At 42.1% G+C, this 16,704-nt stretch overlaps 4 protein-coding genes across 4 annotated transcripts; 2 read left to right on the forward strand and 2 right to left on the reverse strand.

The window, feature by feature from the left end:
- The first annotated feature begins 993 nt into the window (after positions 1-993).
- On the forward strand, positions 994-2,928 carry LOC115760149 (protein disulfide-isomerase A6 homolog). Its single transcript, XM_030701360.1, has 3 exons — positions 994-1,059; positions 1,229-1,401; positions 1,487-2,928. The coding sequence occupies exons 2-3, from the start codon at positions 1,380-1,382 to the stop codon at positions 2,776-2,778; spliced, it is 1,314 nt and encodes a 437-aa protein (XP_030557220.1). The 5' UTR covers positions 994-1,059; positions 1,229-1,379; the 3' UTR covers positions 2,779-2,928.
- Positions 2,929-3,027: 99 nt separating this feature from the next.
- LOC115760151 lies at positions 3,028-4,642 on the reverse strand. Its single transcript, XM_030701362.1, has 2 exons — positions 3,891-4,642; positions 3,028-3,813 (listed from the first exon to the last, which is right to left on the reverse strand). The coding sequence occupies exons 1-2, from the start codon at positions 4,045-4,047 to the stop codon at positions 3,473-3,475; spliced, it is 498 nt and encodes a 165-aa protein (XP_030557222.1). The 5' UTR covers positions 4,048-4,642; the 3' UTR covers positions 3,028-3,472.
- Positions 4,643-4,795: 153 nt separating this feature from the next.
- On the forward strand, positions 4,796-13,499 carry LOC115760144 (protein chiffon). The gene is made up of 3 exons (XM_030701352.1): positions 4,796-4,872; positions 7,080-12,564; positions 13,330-13,499. Exons 2-3 carry the CDS (start codon positions 7,099-7,101, stop codon positions 13,417-13,419), a joined length of 5,556 nt encoding a protein of 1,851 aa, XP_030557212.1. The 5' UTR covers positions 4,796-4,872; positions 7,080-7,098; the 3' UTR covers positions 13,420-13,499.
- Positions 13,500-14,678: 1,179 nt separating this feature from the next.
- Positions 14,679-15,581, reverse strand: LOC115760068 (histone H1.2-like). The gene has a single exon (XM_030701248.1). The coding sequence runs from the start codon at positions 15,573-15,575 to the stop codon at positions 14,823-14,825; it is 753 nt and encodes a 250-aa protein (XP_030557108.1). The 5' UTR covers positions 15,576-15,581; the 3' UTR covers positions 14,679-14,822.
- Positions 15,582-16,704: the final 1,123 nt, after the last annotated feature.

Below are 16,704 nucleotides of genomic sequence, written 5' to 3' on the forward strand. Positions count from 1 at the left end.
TGGTTTTTATGCTTAGAAAAGTGCAGCGCAAATGTACATTACATGTACGTACATACACGCACACATATGTATGTATGCATACAAATGTGTGTATTTGTGTGGGTGGGCGAGCAGCCTAAAGAGCTTAGGACCGCTCTCTTTGTTTTGCAATTTATGACTTTCTGACATTAAATCTGTATTTGAGTACAGTGTGCCATTCGATGTGCATTAAGGTTCAATAATCATAAAAATAAAAATATATATATATATACATAACCTACGTCAATTAACCCTTCACACAAGAAATCAAAACACAGCAGAGTTGACAGATGCTGGCACAGAAATCACAGTCACCGGCAATTTCAATGTTCTATGCACGCAATATTAACGTCACATAAATCTTGGCAACACTACTACTAAGTCGCTATTAAGTGAAATTGACCACATATTTTATCTCATACGCACACGCAGACCGGCACCAGACAATTCTGTGCGGGCAAGTTGGGGGTTGGCACGTAATTGGTGCGACAGGCGCATAAAGCAATCTGCGACTAAAATATATGAGACCTCTAACTGGACACATGAAATTAACTAACTGAAATGCCGCAAAAAGAACTTGGCTTGTATAAGTGTGCATGCTTTAACCTAACTCAACTAACCGCGCTGTGTTCTATACCAGCCAGTTAATTGTCAGCCAGCAAAAGTAAGCGCTGCCAGATCAAGCAAATTACATGTTTTTTTGTTCATTTGCAGCGCATAATATTTTACTTTAAATATTGAAATGCATATTTATCTAATGGAATATCGCCCAACGAACTTTGCTTCCTAGTCACTGATTGTGTTTACAATCAGTTTTATATAAAAATTAACAAAGTAGGCACGCATGGTCAAGTGCACTATTCAGCGAACGATCATTTAAGCGTTTTAAGATAATGATGAAATTCAAATGCTGACAAATATACTTTACAAACAAAAGTCAAAATGAAATCTGTTTTGTAGTGTAAAATTCGATATATATAATATTATAGTACAAAAAACTAACCTGCGCTTTGCTGTTTAACCCAAATAACAAGAAATTAAGTAATGTTGCAGATTTAACACTTTTTAGCTGGTGCATTAAACAAGACTTAAAAACCGAAGTGTTTACACATCATTTACTCAATTGGCACTGTAAACACGTCAGTTCTTTTGCCAACAGAATGCACCATTCATGTTATTTAAAAATGCTTACGTTTCTGGGTGCCCACAGCTGTATATAAATGTTAGTGTTGGCTAAATCTCACTTAATACACCCGCAAGCGAGTGACGTGTAAGTCGGCGATTGCACTTTACGTTTCTGCAAACAAATTTAAAGAAGCTAAGAAGTTTAATAAAATAAAACAGCTCATCCAAAAACAACAATGATTCAATTGTTATATGCGTGTAAGTAACTACCCCAATCGAAACTATATGTATTTGTAATCTTTACCTAAACTTACCAAAATTAATAACCAATACGCCCACATAGCTGCGAGCATATTGTTGCTCGTTTCCGGCAGCGCCAGCGCATTTTATTCACCTTCCGACAACGTTGTGGAGCTGACACCGTCGAACTTCAATCGCGAGGTTGTCCAGGACAACGCCATATGGGTTGTCGAATTCTATGCGCCTTGGTGCGGACACTGCCAGAGCCTGGTGCCCGAATACAAGAAGCTGGCCGAAGCGCTCAAGGGCGTTATTAAGGTGGGTTCGGTCAATGCCGATCAGCATTCCGAACTTGGTGGCAAATATAATGTACGTGGCTTTCCCACGATCAAAATCTTCGGCGCCAATAAACAATCGCCTACCGATTACAATGGGCAACGCACAGCTAAAGCGATTGCAGAGGCCGCTCTGGCTGAGGCCAAGAAGAAGGTTCAGGCCGCTTTCGGAGGCGGGGACAGCAGCAGTAAGAGCCGCTCCTCGAGCTCCGATAGTGACGTCATCGAGCTAACCGAAGATAACTTCGACAAACTTGTGCTGAATTCCGAAGACATTTGGCTGGTGGAGTTCTTTGCGCCCTGGTGCGGTCACTGCAAGAATCTGGCGCCTGAGTGGGCCAAGGCTGCCAAGGAGCTAAAGGGCAAAGTCAAGCTGGGCGCTCTGGACGCGACGGCACATCAAAGCAAGGCGGCCGAGTACAATGTACGTGGCTATCCGACCATCAAGTTCTTCCCAGCCGGCTCGAAAAGCTCCAGCGATGCTGAGGAATACAATGGTGGTAGGACTGCCTCTGAAATAATCAGCTGGGCTAGCGATAAGCACACGGAGAATGTGCCAGCGCCAGAGCTTGTGGAGATAACCGATGAATCAACTTTCGACAGTGCTTGCGAGGGCAAACCCTTGTGCGTGGTCTCTGTTCTGCCTCATATTCTAGACTGCGACGCCAAGTGTCGCAACAAGTTCCTGGACACTTTGCGCATCTTGAGCGAGAAGTTTAAGCAAAAGCTTTGGGGTTGGGCCTGGGCCGAGGGCGGTCAACAGCCAGCTCTGGAGGAGTCTTTGGAAGTTGGTGGTTTCGGGTATCCGGCCATGGCGGTTGTCAACTTTAAGAAAATGAAGTTTTCCGTGCTAAAAGGCTCCTTCTCCAAGGATGGCATAAATGAGTTCCTGCGCGACATATCCTACGGCCGTGGCCATACGTCACCCGTTCGCGGAGCCAAGAAACCAGCTATCATCAGCGTCGACCCTTGGGACGGCAAGGACGGGCAGCTACCCACCGAGGAGGACATCGATCTGAGCGACATTGATCTGGACGATGATGTCAAGGACGAACTGTAATGCGGCTTGTTAAACCGAATTAACTCTTCAACAAGACTGCAGTTCATGCTCAATTTTCCAGCTAGCCAACCGATTAACTTAATCTTCTCTAATACTAAGTCAGACAGCGTAACTAAATGAATAAACACTAATCTTTTTATAAACAATAAACGTGTGGTTTGGAAAAATTGTGGGTGGCGTTGGCGGCAATATTTATTTGTCTAAAATGTTAAGTAAAACACAAGTTGCAATATATGGCTTTAGCTAAAAAAAACAATATTGGCCAAGATTATATGAAACATTTATCTTACATGCAAGTATCATTAGGTAAATAAGGTACTAAATGCATCAAATCTTTCAAAATTGCCGCTATGCTAAATGCATAAATTTAAATCTAAGGGTATATATGAATAAAATCAGTATAAGGTGTGTTTTAAGTACAACCAGTGAGCAATTGTTTACTTTAGACTAATTCTAGGGGATCTCTCAAAAGAAAGTTCCCCAAAATCGTGTTTTAATTTCGAGATAAAGATACGCCAGATTGTAAGAAAGAAGCGTGACTTGAATTGTTTTTTCTTATGGTTTTGGTTTTGGGCCGCAACCTGATGAATGTCAAATACCTGTATAAAATCGTGTCTGCTGTCCCCAGCATATATATGTTTGTGTTCTTTGCAGTCATTCTATACGTTAAAAGATACATATATCTGTCAATGATTTAGGCAAGTTGATGATTATGCTTTTGGTCCACGGGATAGTTTTCTATTGACTGTATAGAACGTGATGTGGCTGCCGTGATTGTGGACACGTCCATGAAGCGGTATTTCTTATCCTCGCGGCACAGCAGAGGATAGCACATGATGCCATAGTAGAACGCCAGAGAGATCACAATGCACGTGAATATTATGGCGATAATGCCGAATGTCGAGAAACTCGACTTGCTGTCCAAATATTCCTTGGGCGTTTGAGGAGGCGGCGTTGTCGTCGTTGGCGTCGATGTTGACGCACGCCGATATCCTTGACGGTAGCCGTCCACGTTGGAAATTAGACAAGCGGAGGCTGCGTATATGACAAAGCAATAAAAATGGTGAACGGATTCATTTGGATACACAAAAATATTAAAATGCGTTACTCACCTACAAGGAGCAGGCCCAGCATATATAAGTTACAGTGGCGGAACATTTTCAATGGGGTAAGTACTAGTAGTAAATTAAGTACGGACGCAGGCGCAGTTATACACAAAAGCGATAAAACAGGCGTAAACAATGAAAATGAATATATTTTACCACGCATTACTATCGATACTTCAAAAAATTCACTTTTCGATACTATGTGCCATCGCTAGCGATACCTTTTGTTATCGACAGTATCATTGAACTAAGAGTTATTGTGCTAGTTGAGTTTGCGTGTGCACTTAATTTGTGGAAGTTGTTATAAAATCATTGAACAAATTTATACAAATAACAAAAGTTAAATCTTTTTTATCATATAAAACCACGCCGTACACTATACGACAAGAATGTACGGCCTTAGAGTTATCTAAAAAATTCTAAAGCAAAAATTTGACGCGACGGCGACGCTAATTTTTAGCTGTATTGTCGTGAGCATAGCAGAGGCAGACAACAGCAAGTTTTTAAATTTGCCATAAATAAAACGATTTCAGCATTTAAACGTAATCTGAGAAATAAATTCAACGCAAAGTATGCGACAAAAAAAGGTACAGTGAACATTTTTTTTGCTTGTCAATTCGATTGTCGGCAGCAAACGGCAGCACAAAACGGGCTCAAAAAGAAGCACAAACACAAAGTGAACAGGAAAGAAACGAAGCAACACAAGAGAAAGAAAGAGAAACGCTATTTGGTTGGCATAGTGGTGGTCGTTGATGCTTGTGAGTACATCTCTGTGTGTGTGTGTGTGTGTGTGTGTGTATGTGCGAATGCGTGTGTGTTTGTGCATGTGTAGTTTATGAACATAAACAGTAATATATTTACATATTTAGATCAGTAAATGCTGGAAAAATGTCACATTTGCCATTGGATGCGCGGGCTATACTTCAGCACCTAAATGAATTGGGCTATAGAAATATATCTGCCGAACAACTACGTGAATTTTTAAAAGGTAAGACCATTCACACCAAACAAACTAAAAGCAGCAGTTCCCGCCATAGCATGTTGTCTTTATGTGTGTGTGTGTAAATGCAACGAACTTTTCAGTGTTATTTAAGTTAGAGTACGTTTATTTTTTTCTGTTTTCGTTAATTTTTATGAACGATTCGTCACCATTTGTTCGTATTTTCTCGTTAAGTAGAAGAGAAACAAGCGACGGCGACGAAAGCTCGTAGCTGTGTATAATGAAAATTGAGCGAGTATTACTCGTAATTTGTAAATAACAGCAGAAATAACGAACAATTTTTTGTTTAGACCTCTTGTGTACTTGAAGCGTATACGTATACATCCAGATGCATACACGCATGCATGTATTTGTGTACACACATACATATGTACATTCTATTGCAAGCGTTTTAGAGCAAGACATTTTGTGGTAGCTACGTCTCGCTATGTCGCTGCATGTGTGTGTGCGTATTTGAATGAGAGTGAATATGTTTCGGTCTCCATGGCATACGAAATATGTAAAAACATTCACACAGCTACGTGTGCATATGTATGTACATATGTATTTTTTTTTTAGTAGTTATTTTCTGTGGTTTAGCAGCTTCATCCACAACTTCATGCGTCTGACCGCACATTGCAACTGTGCATACATGTGCACGTTTCGTTGTCTGTTTTCTTGCCTCGTTTATGTTTTATTTATTTATTTTGTATTTTTTTTTTTATCTGTTTTTCGATTTCTGTGTTCCTATTGCTCTGTGATGAAAGAAATACGCGATTTTGTCTTTCCACTTTTTGCTTCTAAAAGTCAGCAACAGAGCCTAGTAATCGATTTGTAGCAATATTTTTTGTATGTCTTAAACATCTCTAGTACTGTTAAAATGGGTTAAAAATTCACGTTGTGAATCAGCTGCTGAAATTAAACAAGATGCCAACGTGTGCTCTTTATTCTGTTAGCAAAACGATCGACATGAAATGGTTGGCAGTAAACCCTGCTCACACATACCTATAAAACGTTTGTGTGCTGTATGCAATATATGTGTACATATATGTGTGCTTGTGTTTGTGTGTACATATGCAGACGACCGGTGCAAATTGGGGAATATAAATAAATACAAAAAAAAAAATAATAAAGACAAACTAAGCTCGACATTTGCTAATAATGACTGCAAAACAACAAAAGGCAAAAAAGAGTTTTCAATTGAGTTGTAACGAAACTTATTAGTGTTTTTTTTTTTAGTTATTCTTCTGTTCTTGATTTATTTCAGTTCCATCATTTATGGGGTAAATAATTGTTGATGCTGTAGACTTTGTAGACAATTTTGGAATTGGGTCCACAGATTGCCAAGTTACAAATCATTTAAATATATCTGTTTTTCTGAATCCAAAGCCATTATCATAGATAAACAATTCTTGGAGTTCATAAGCGAATGTATCATACAGTAATTTTTGGTTCTTACCGCGACCTACCGCAAATTAATTGAGTGAGGAAATCCAGCTGATGCAATTATATAGACCCTCCCCTCTCCATGGTTTTCTGAAGTACATCATAAACAAAAACTCAGAAGGACATTCGAAAGTTAGTTAATTAATTTGATTATTTTTGCTGAAATTGTTAAGTTTATTATTTTTAAGAATTATGTGTTGGTTTATATACGAAGTAGACAATGAAATTAAATTAAGCAACGCTCAATTTTTAAATTAACTTCATGAAATGTGTCCTTTATCAACAACTGATCTAATTACTGTTCAAAAAGAAACAAAAGACATGACTCGCTGATTTATTTTGAATATATTTTGTCTTTAATTTCTTTGCCTTTGAAACTGCAACAGAAAAGCATGTTCGGGTTGCTTATTGGCAATAAAAGGACAATAAAGGACGAGCAAGGTTTATTTTAATGAATTGAGCACCATTTTGATCACCTTGGAAACCTTGAGAATTCTTGAGAATCCTTGAGAATCATACAACTTGTCTGAATTGCACTCATATACGAAAAAACTCGAAAAAAACCTTATTGAACAAGAGTCGTTATATAAAGACAAATTCCATAATGACGAAAAGGTAAAACATGTTTTTTAAGGATGATGATAGTTGATAGTTGGTTGGTGGCTGCTGCTATATGTAGGCTTAAAGCGTTTCAAATTAATTAATACATTTTCAATTTATTTATATCTAATTCTTGGTCCACCAAATTCACATCACAACAACAAATGCAGCTTTTTTGCGCCTAAAGGTATGCAACCACAGTCGGATAAGCAAAGTGCTAGCAAAAGCAATCTCGCAACAGCAAGAGCAAATACTCAGCAGCAGCCCCAGCCAGAGCGTCAGCAACATCCTCATCAGCGCTCCAAAGTAAAGGTCATCAAGAGCAAGCGTCCACTCTGCCACTTTAAGTTTTATTTGGATATTTGCGATCATCAGCTAGCCAAGCGCATTGAGGCGGACATCAAGGCGCTTGGGGGCACCCTTGAATTCTTTCTCAACGACAGTATTACCCATTTCATTACCGATAAGGAAAAAGGCTCGTCGCTTGCAATTACTGATGCTCGCAAGAACACCCGTAGTCAGCTGGGAGCCCATTTAGCACAACCCGCACTTAACTCACCTCAAACGCCGAATACTCCAATCACAACAGTCCATGATAATGGCATTGGCCTACAGCGCAGGACTCGGCAAACTCGTGCCGATGCTATTCTGAGTCGTGTGCGTGCTGTACAGCTGAGCACATCAATCCAAACTGAGCTGCCACAACAGAACCAGCAAAATTATCGCAGCAATACACCAAGTAGCAGCAGGCTTTCACTTGCAACATACACCGTCTGGCAGACAGAGTACGCCCTACGCTTCTTTCAGCGTATTCAGACCGAGCTACGTCAGTATTTGAAAGCATCTGGCACCTTAGGTGGAACACAGACAGGTGGTTCGGCTAATATTCACCTAAAGGGTCATTTTATCAAGATCGAGTCCATCAAACGAAATCACCGACCATACTATCACCTACTTAAACAGCCCGAGGAGTGGCCTAAAATTGATTTGAGCAGCGAAGACAGTGCCTTTCGTTTACAGACCAAGGCCTATGTTCAAAGTATGACACGTAAGTCTCCAGGCTCACGGACTTCGCAACGTCAACAGGATAAAGATCTGCATCACCCACAGACGGTGCCTTTGCAACACGCTGTCGTTCAAGCGCTCAAAAAGCCACCGGTTTCTGTGCATACGCCAGACAGTCCTCGATCACATTGTAGAGAGTTAAAGGAATCCAGCGACAAGCAGTGCGGTGTGTGCGAGATTTGCAAGATCGAGTACGACACGTTAACTACACATTTGCAAAGTAAGGAGCACGAATTATTTGCCAAAAACGTACACAACTTTGTGGCCCTCGATACGCTTATTCAAGTGTCGGCGAGTGTAAACGGCTTTCTTAAAAGAGAACAGCAGAAGCATCGTAAATATTTGAGGAAGGAATCGGAACAAGCTGACGCAGAGATAAACAGCGATATGGAAGTTGATGAGCTTCTCAGCAATAACTCTATTGCCTTTGCCACAAAATCACCTAATCAATCCGATTCCAATGCAGCTCAACAAAGTATTAGCAGTGGCAGTAATAATAATAACAGGCAACGCCCGTCTCCAGCGTTACGTGAGAAATCGAAGCGCATAACTAAGGGCAAGCATTCCTCGGAAAAGTTCAGAGCTACGGCCAATACGTCACCCAACCAGCAGACACCTTCACCCGTTAAGAAAATTACGACACCCTGTAGCCTGACAGAGTTGCAGCGCGTGGAGGAGACGGTCAACAATGCTACAACAGCTGCTGCCACTCCCACCAACCCGACGCGGCGTAAGACGCAGAATTCGGTTTTGTCGCCGCCAATTCGCGCAATGCTGCCGCCATCATCTCTCTACAAGGTGGTCGAAGCTAGCGATGCAGTAGCCACGTCACCTCGTATTAGGCGCGGAGCTACTAATGTCTCTGGCAACGTAATGGACTCGCCCTCGTTAATTGTTAAATTCCAGAAAGTGCGTCAATCTGAGCTGCAGCGGCTCAACGGTGAGGCCGAAAATTTCATGTTCCCCAGAACGACAACTCGCAGCAGTAGCGAGCTGCCTACAGATGTCGATCGGCAAACGACCTCAGATGCGCGGGGTCACCACGGCATTTCCTCGCCCAGCTTGGACAGTACCAGCGAAGTGGAGGTGGTGCCAAGTTTGACTACAACAACCACACCTGTCAAGCTGCAAAATCGTGCCACAGCCGTGGGCAGACGACGCAAAGGCACGGCAGCAGCCCCACCGTCACAGATGCAGACTGCGCTTGCGCAGCTGCAGCGCCAGCTGTCAACGGGTAGCAGCAGCAGCAATGGCGGTGGTGGCCAACAACAGCGCTTTCCGAACGCCCCCATCCAGCCAGAGATGCAACCGCAACTGCTAAGCCAGCGACAGACTACGGCCACGCGTAAGAGTAGCCGCATGGCGACTGCTATTGTGACAGCGGCTACGACCAGCAGTCAACTGCAGTTACGCCGACGAACAGAGTCGACGCTCAACGTGAGGCGCGGTGGCAACTTGGAGGATCGGGTGGGGGAGCAACCGGCAAAGAAGGATGATATCCGTCAGGAATCAGATGAACCAGAGGACGAGGAATCAAACGATGAGTCAAGCTCTTCTGGCAGTGATGAAGACTATATAGCTAAAGGAAAGTTGCGCTTATCCCTGCCTACACTAAATCGATTTGATACTCGTGAGGAACGCGCTGCGAGACGCTTATCGCGGTTGACAATCAACATTAATCGAAGTCCTGGGGAAAAGCATCAGCTCTCTGTGTCGCCGTCAGCAGAGAAAAAGTCACCTGCACGACGATGCAGCAGGAGCCGAAAGCCTTCGATAGCCAAAGCGAAGCAGTGTAAACAGCAGGTGACGCCACCGGCAGCGACAAAAAAAACGTTGACAACGGAGCTTATCTTTGATTGTAGAAAAAGTGAACGATTGCAGAAGCTGCGCTACGCATTTGAGAAGTCACCGGACGCTGATTTATGGCATCGTGTTTTTCAGCGACAAGATGCTGGCGAGGAGCAGTACTACAGTTACTATGGATCCACGCGCTACTGTAAGCTTCCCTACGAACTGGGTCCCATACCCATGGACAGCACGAGCTCACACAACTGCACTCTATGTCGCGGTCAGCAGGCTCAGCGTGATATAGACTTAAAGCCGCAATCGTCGTTGCGGTCCATTAAGATAGAGCGGCAACGAGATATCCTGGAAACGGAACAAATTGCCGCACAGTCTGACAGCAATCAAACCGCCGCAACTACTACATCTACAACGACGTCATCAATGTACAGGCATAAGAAAATGCACCTGCTGCAGCGCTATCAGCAGGAACAACAACAACAGCAGCAGCAGCAGCAGCAACATACATTGAATACTGCTATACTGCCAGCCAAATGTGATAGCAAGGCCAGCACACCAGAGCTGCTGGAGCGCGAGTTTGCAGCGCTGGGTGAAAATACACAGGTTGTGGAGCTGGTACGTGCCACATCCACACAAAGCAACTCGAGTAGCAGCTGCAGCAATAGTCAAAATAGCAGCGCAACTTGCCGCAACAAGCAGTTGGCGAGAATTGCTGAGCTGCCGCCACGTAAGTCACCAAGGGAGCATGCATCCACACTGGCCTTGGTAAGTTGTATTATACGTCAGCGACAGGATTCACAGAGCAAGACAAACTCGGAGGTAGACGAACCGTCGGCGGCACCACCTGCGAATTTAATTACGCCCGTGCTGAAGATGCCTTTGAAGCAGGAGCCAGTTGCGTCCGTTGCGTCGACTTTAACTTCTCACAACACGCGTTCACAAGCTGCCACGCCAGTGGAGGAACTGCGCTTCGCCACCGAAATAAGTGAGACTGTAAAACGTATGCGACGTGGACAAAACAAGTATGATACTCTGCCACCTACTCCATCATCAGCGCCAGCACAAATACCCCCGCCAGCCAGATGCCGCCGGCCGACAGCAGCAGCAGCGGCAGCGGCAGCTGCTGCCAGCTATTCTAGTCGACTTCAGTTTCCCGAAAGAGATATAACCACAAGCGTCATGTTGAGCAAGCGAAAGCGCCGCCAGTTAGCGGCAACGCCTGCTATGCGCCTGCCTCAACAGCAGCCACCGGGAATGGCCCAAGTAGCTGGCGTTCGTAAGCTTCCTAGTAAGAAGGGGCAACTGGAATATGAAATGGAGGCCAATGCTCTGAAGACATTGGATGCGAATATCGAATATGTCAATCCACTGCTAATCTCCTGGCAAATTGATAAATATCTGGAACTGACCGGCCGGGAATATGATCTTAGTGCGGAAGAACAACTCCCGCTCTTACAGCCAACTGCTCGATATTGTGAGGATGTTAATTTTCCTTCCGATGTGCACACGCCCCCACCTACAGATTTCTGTTTTACCAGTGAATTTGATCTGTGCGATTTGTTGGCTGCAAGTGCTGGAAGTGAAGATGACGAAGAAATCTCTGCTGCGCGTTCAGGTTGCCGGAGAAACAGTAGAATGAATTTGTATTGTAGTTACCAGCGTAAACGAAAATGCCTCAAATCGAATCGCACGGGTTGGCCCAGAGCTCAACGGCGTCGAGCGACGGTAATAACAAATTCGAGAGTGCAACCCAGCGAACGGGTCAGTTTCCGTAAATTGAATATAAGGGAGTCCCATGGCGTGCAAAAGCTTCAGGATTTAAAACAGGAACCTTTAGAAACTGAGGAAGAGCAGACGACAACGACTACAACCACAACCACAACGACCGATAAAGAGATCAGTAAGGAACAAGACGATGATAATTACGACGACGGCAGTGGTGGATCGGGAAGTAATGGAAGGACTGCTGATAAAGAAATCCATGCTCGCGAAGTTACTGCGATGACCCCTCCGACCACAGATGTGGAGGAACAAGTGCGATGCAGGGACCTTTCGGGCGATGAGGCTGCAGCGAGTGCGGACAATGAAAGTCAAGCCGATGATGACGATGATGAAACAATGGCTGATTCAGTTGATCAGCTGCGTGATGGTAAGGTAGAAATAGAAGCAACCGATGCGGATGTCGAAGAAGATGATGGTGAAGACGACTATGACGATGCGTTTGAAGACTCTTACGGTGGCGAGCTCACAAATCATGATGAACAGCTTACCGTGCAAAATTTCGCTCAGTCATTCGCTGATGAGCCGCCCGAGAAACGTATTCGCATAATCTCCGAGTCACCCGCCAAAAGTTTAGATGAGAACCATTCGCAAAAAAAGTCTTTGCTCGCAATACAGACCTCTAACGGATGTTGCCTGACTGTCACCTCCACTCCAAACACGCAGCAATCTCGCCAACAGCAGCAGCAACAGCAACGCCGCACGCCACAGCTGAACGGCAGTCTGGGCAGCTGCATTTCTCCAAGCGAAAAGCTGGGCGATAATTCTGACGTGTTTACCGTATCATCCGACGGTCTGGAAACCGACATGGACTTAAGCAACACTCAAGCCGGTGACTCACTAGAACATTGTTCCCATCAGCGGTTGCAGCAGACAACGCCCAAACGCAAGTTTGACATCTCAAAGTATGCGCCCCCCAACAACGCCATGGCCGCCAGCAGCTGTGCCGCCGAGGCGGCTACTGCGGCGGTCAAATCGCTTGCCATATCGCAGTTTCTAAAAAAGGAGGTGCGTGTTACATGCCGGCGACTTCGAGCGCCCTTTCGCCGCTTTCGATATCGTCGCTGATCATCTTTATTGTCGTCATCATTGTCATTAAAACCGTCATTAGTTTAAGTGAAAAAATTGTAAATTCTAAAGAACGGAGTGTTCAAGAAAATTGTTCATTAGGTTATCATAGTCCCTCCATGAGCTGTCATTACGGCATCTGATTCCTGATTCCTCGTCCTCTGTCCCGCTAATGTACATTATTATACATTCATATTCATTGTATTGATTGTTCGAAACTTTATATAATTCCACATATGCAGCTACTTCCCTGACATACTTAGGTATCCAAAACCACACACATAATTAGCATAATTTAAAATGCAATGTCAGCAACATACGTAAGATAAGATAAGTTTTTAGCTTAGAAGAAATTCCGTACTCTTTGATGCGCCCCCTAGCCGACTTCCCAATAAAGAAAATGAAGAAACGATGCGAAAATACAGACATAAATTAGAATTAGCAAAAGTATAGAACGATTAGATTAATAAAAAATTAAAAAAAGAAAACAGTACATTTCGTTTTTAAACAATATCAACTTGATGCTCAAATTATGTATAACACGAATATAAAACCAAAAGCAACTGTAAAAAAAAATAATCAAAGAGTACATTAAAAATATACAATTAAAAATATACAATTAAAGCGACTGCATTTCATTACAAAATTGCTAACATTATTCAAAAGCCTGATTGTCCTAATTATAAATTCTTTGATCCCATCCAGACTTGCGCAGGCTTATTAAATATGAAGAACGTTTGGCGACGAACTCGAAGGAGGACTATTTCAGCAGCCTTTATAAACGCGACACCATAAGTTCGCGCGCAAAAACGGCCGACAGGGAAAAAGAGAATGTACCTCATCAGATTGATAAAGACAAAAGTAAGCAGCAAAACTCGGATGATGACAAGGAACGCCTCAACAGTGGAAAAGCCGCAACGGACACCAATTTGAAGCTGGCAACCTTGTTTCGGGAACAACTTTTGATAGATGAATCAAAAGAGCCGCCCAATTCCAGCAACTGTGCACGTCGCAGTCGCAGCAAAACAAAGAATGGTCCATCCACTAGCGAGGCTTGTCCCAACCAGGACACACGGATCCCACATCAGTCTAAATTGCGTAAATCTCGACCGCGCAGTAATAGCCGCCTTTCAGCACAGGGTATGATACTCGAAATAGAACCTGTTTTTTTGATTTTGATTTTTCTAAAGTTTGTAATCAGGCTAAGCACAAGCGAAGCGATCCTGTGGCCTTGTACCAGTACTATCAGAACGAATGGAGCCATTTCCGTGACCGAATTCCAGGCGAAAACTCCCATACAGACCTACGTTGGGAAATACGTCACAAGCTTATTCCCAAGTAATACATCTACCTTTTTTTCCCCAAATAATATGTAACTGCCGTTAATAGAATATACGAAACATGAATGCAAAATAAACTATGAAAGATGATGTATTTTCATTAACTACTAAGTACATGTTGACCTATCCCAAATTCGTTCACAATTGTTCATCTTAGTGTTTATATTGTCTTTGGTTAACTGAACCCTGAACTGCTTTTGAGCATATGTCACAGCTTTTAAGAGCTAGAGACGTTTAGGATGCAGGTTCTCTCCAGTGAATACATAAATCCCTAATATATAACTTCTTAGAATCCATACTACTTATACCATGGTCAATGGCCCGAGATGGTTGGGTCGGGTACCCGAATACTGCGAACAGTTTGGTAAGGAATATGACCCTCTGCAGAACGTCTCCGCTAAGGAACGTGCATCATTAAAATTTCGTTTTCTTATAGACTAATTCTGGTTTAATTCTGGTTTTTCTTATAAACTAATTCTGGTTTACAGTATCTACAAATTTCGGGTGTGACATCTCGTAGAGCTATACATTTTCTTATGTTTCTGTATGAGCCAGCCGATATGGCCATGCGTTAAGATTGGTTGAATAAATTTCTTATAGGCAAGTGAACCTAATTTGATCAGTTAAGTACTTTTTGTTTAAAAATGAAGTATGTAACTTATATGATATTTGCAATGATGACGTATTTACAATGATAAGTTGACTAGTCCAATCTAACTTAACTTAAGGCAGCCTAGGCAAAAAGAAAAATTCGTTCTCTTGGAAAATCGTATTTGTAGCCCTTAAAAGGGCTTTGTTGAAAAACAAATTCCATTATTCGAAATTTGCATATGCTGAGGAGCAGTTGGCAATTTCAAATTATTTCTTCGTTGCAGATGCAGTCTTCGCTTTTGGCTTCTTGACAGCAGTTTTCTTCGGGGTCGTAGCCGACACGACTTTTTTCGGTTTAGCACTTGTGGTCTTAGGTTTTGGGGTCTTTGGCTTTGTTGCGCTTGACTTAGCCTTTGCTGTTGTGGGCTTGGCCTTTATGGTTCCCGTTTTCTTCGCATCCTTAGCCTTTGCTTTGTCCGCCTTCTTTTTCTCAACAGTCTTTTTGGTTGCTGCGGATTTTGATGGCTTTTTATCAGCGGCACCAGGGGCTTTCTTCGTGGTAGACGTACTACTCTTCTTTTTAGTTGCTGCTGCCGCCGAAGCATTCACCTTCTTAGTTTTCTTCTCGACAGCGGAGGCCTTTGGCTTGGGATCCTTTTTAGCGGATGCAGATAGTTTGAACGAACCAGAGGCACCCTTGCCCTTTGTTTGGATCAGCTTTCCATTCGCAACCGCATTCTTTAGGTACTTCTTAATGAACGGGGCTAGCTTCTGGGCATCGCACTTGTATGTAGCACCGATATATTTTTTAATTGCCAGAAGGGATGAGCCACCACGTTCCTTTAAGTTTTTAATCGATGCATCTACCATTTGCTGAGTTGGTGGGTGCGATGGAGGAGCTGCTGACTTCTTTGACTTTGGTGTGGCGGCTGCTGCCTTTTTAGTAGCCACCTTTTTCTCGCCTGAGGCTGCTTGGGCAATCACAGGAGATGCGGACGTTGCAACTGCGGAATCAGACATCTTAACTTCACTTTATTCTTTCACTGTTCACTGTTCACTTGTACATTGTCGAAACTTATTTCTTGGTCACCCGTTTGCGTGAGAATCGAGGAGGACGGCGGTACGAGAATGTTTTTGGTATTGAACGTTTGTTACTCGATGCGTCGTCATTACATGCTTGTTAAATGGCCATTTACAAAAGTTTATACTTGGAAATCGTTTTAAATGTGAGTTGGAATGTTTTGTTTAATATTCAAACAATACAATATCAATTATTTAGTGTATTTAACATGATTTTATGATTTTTAATTGCCAGTCAAAGTTTAACTTTGAGTCTTGGCGAAAAAGGTTATCGAACAAAAAACACAATTATTAATAAAAATATAATGAAACTTGAAATATTTTTCATTTATCTACAATATTTCAACAATTCTTTAGTCAAATTTAACTATTAATTTAAATATATCTTAAGTCTACTATTTTAAATATCTATTTAACATAACCCTTAGGTGTTAAAATCAGGCAAGTTTACAATGAAATCAATATAAAAACGCTTCAGACAAATCTAATTTTGTCTTTAATATTATATGTATATATTAAACAAAACGGAAATGAAAATTATTCCATTTAGTTAAACAAATAATAAATTTAATTAAATCCAAACTAATAATATATCATGCGACATCCATATGAGATTTCTGTGTAGCAAGAAATCCATCAGACCCTCAGTTGAAAAGATTGTTCCATTTATTTAAACAAATTGTAATTATAGTTGAAACTAAAGTAATAAAACATCATGCGAAATCCATATGACATTTTTGCGTAGAAAGAAATCCATGAAACCCTTAGTTTATTTTTTTTCGTAATTCAGGATATATCAGTATCTCTTGGAACACAATTCATTGTGTGTTGAGGCCCAAACCAAGTGCTTTATACAGATTATCAGAAAATCATCTATACATCTACATATATTATGTCGTTGGAATATAATGAATGAATTTTCGGTTGAGCCAAAAAAATATGCATATGGATTTAACTTTAAGATACAATGAGGTAAAGCAAATATTGTAATGCCATATTTGTTTATTGCCCCTTTTTTTAAGGCTATTTAATATAATGTTGTATTAGGCGACCTTTAAATTTCATAATT

The sequence above is a fragment of the Drosophila novamexicana genome, unplaced genomic scaffold (assembly GCF_003285875.2).
Source record: "Drosophila novamexicana strain 15010-1031.04,08,12 unplaced genomic scaffold, DnovRS2.1 tig00000387-arrow-pilon, whole genome shotgun sequence".
In the NCBI taxonomy this organism is placed as follows: Eukaryota; Metazoa; Arthropoda; class Insecta; order Diptera; family Drosophilidae; genus Drosophila; species Drosophila novamexicana.

Coding starts and splice junctions, on each gene's coding strand:
- LOC115760151 (XM_030701362.1), bottom strand. CDS start 4,047: ATGCGTGGTAAAATATATTCATTTTCATTGTTTACGCCTGTTTTATCG. Junction 3,814..3,890: donor GCTGGGCCTGCTCCTTGTAG/GTGAGTAACGCA, acceptor TCATATACGCAG/CCTCCGCTTGTCTAATTTCC.
- LOC115760068 (XM_030701248.1), bottom strand. CDS start 15,575: ATGTCTGATTCCGCAGTTGCAACGTCCGCATCTCCTGTGATTGCCCAA.
- LOC115760144 (XM_030701352.1), top strand. CDS start 7,099: ATGCAACCACAGTCGGATAAGCAAAGTGCTAGCAAAAGCAATCTCGCA. Junction 12,565..13,329: donor CGCAGTTTCTAAAAAAGGAG/GTGCGTGTTACA, acceptor GATCCCATCCAG/ACTTGCGCAGGCTTATTAAA.
- LOC115760149 (XM_030701360.1), top strand. CDS start 1,380: ATGATTCAATTGTTATATGCGT. Junction 1,402..1,486: donor GATTCAATTGTTATATGCGT/GTAAGTAACTAC, acceptor ACGCCCACATAG/CTGCGAGCATATTGTTGCTC.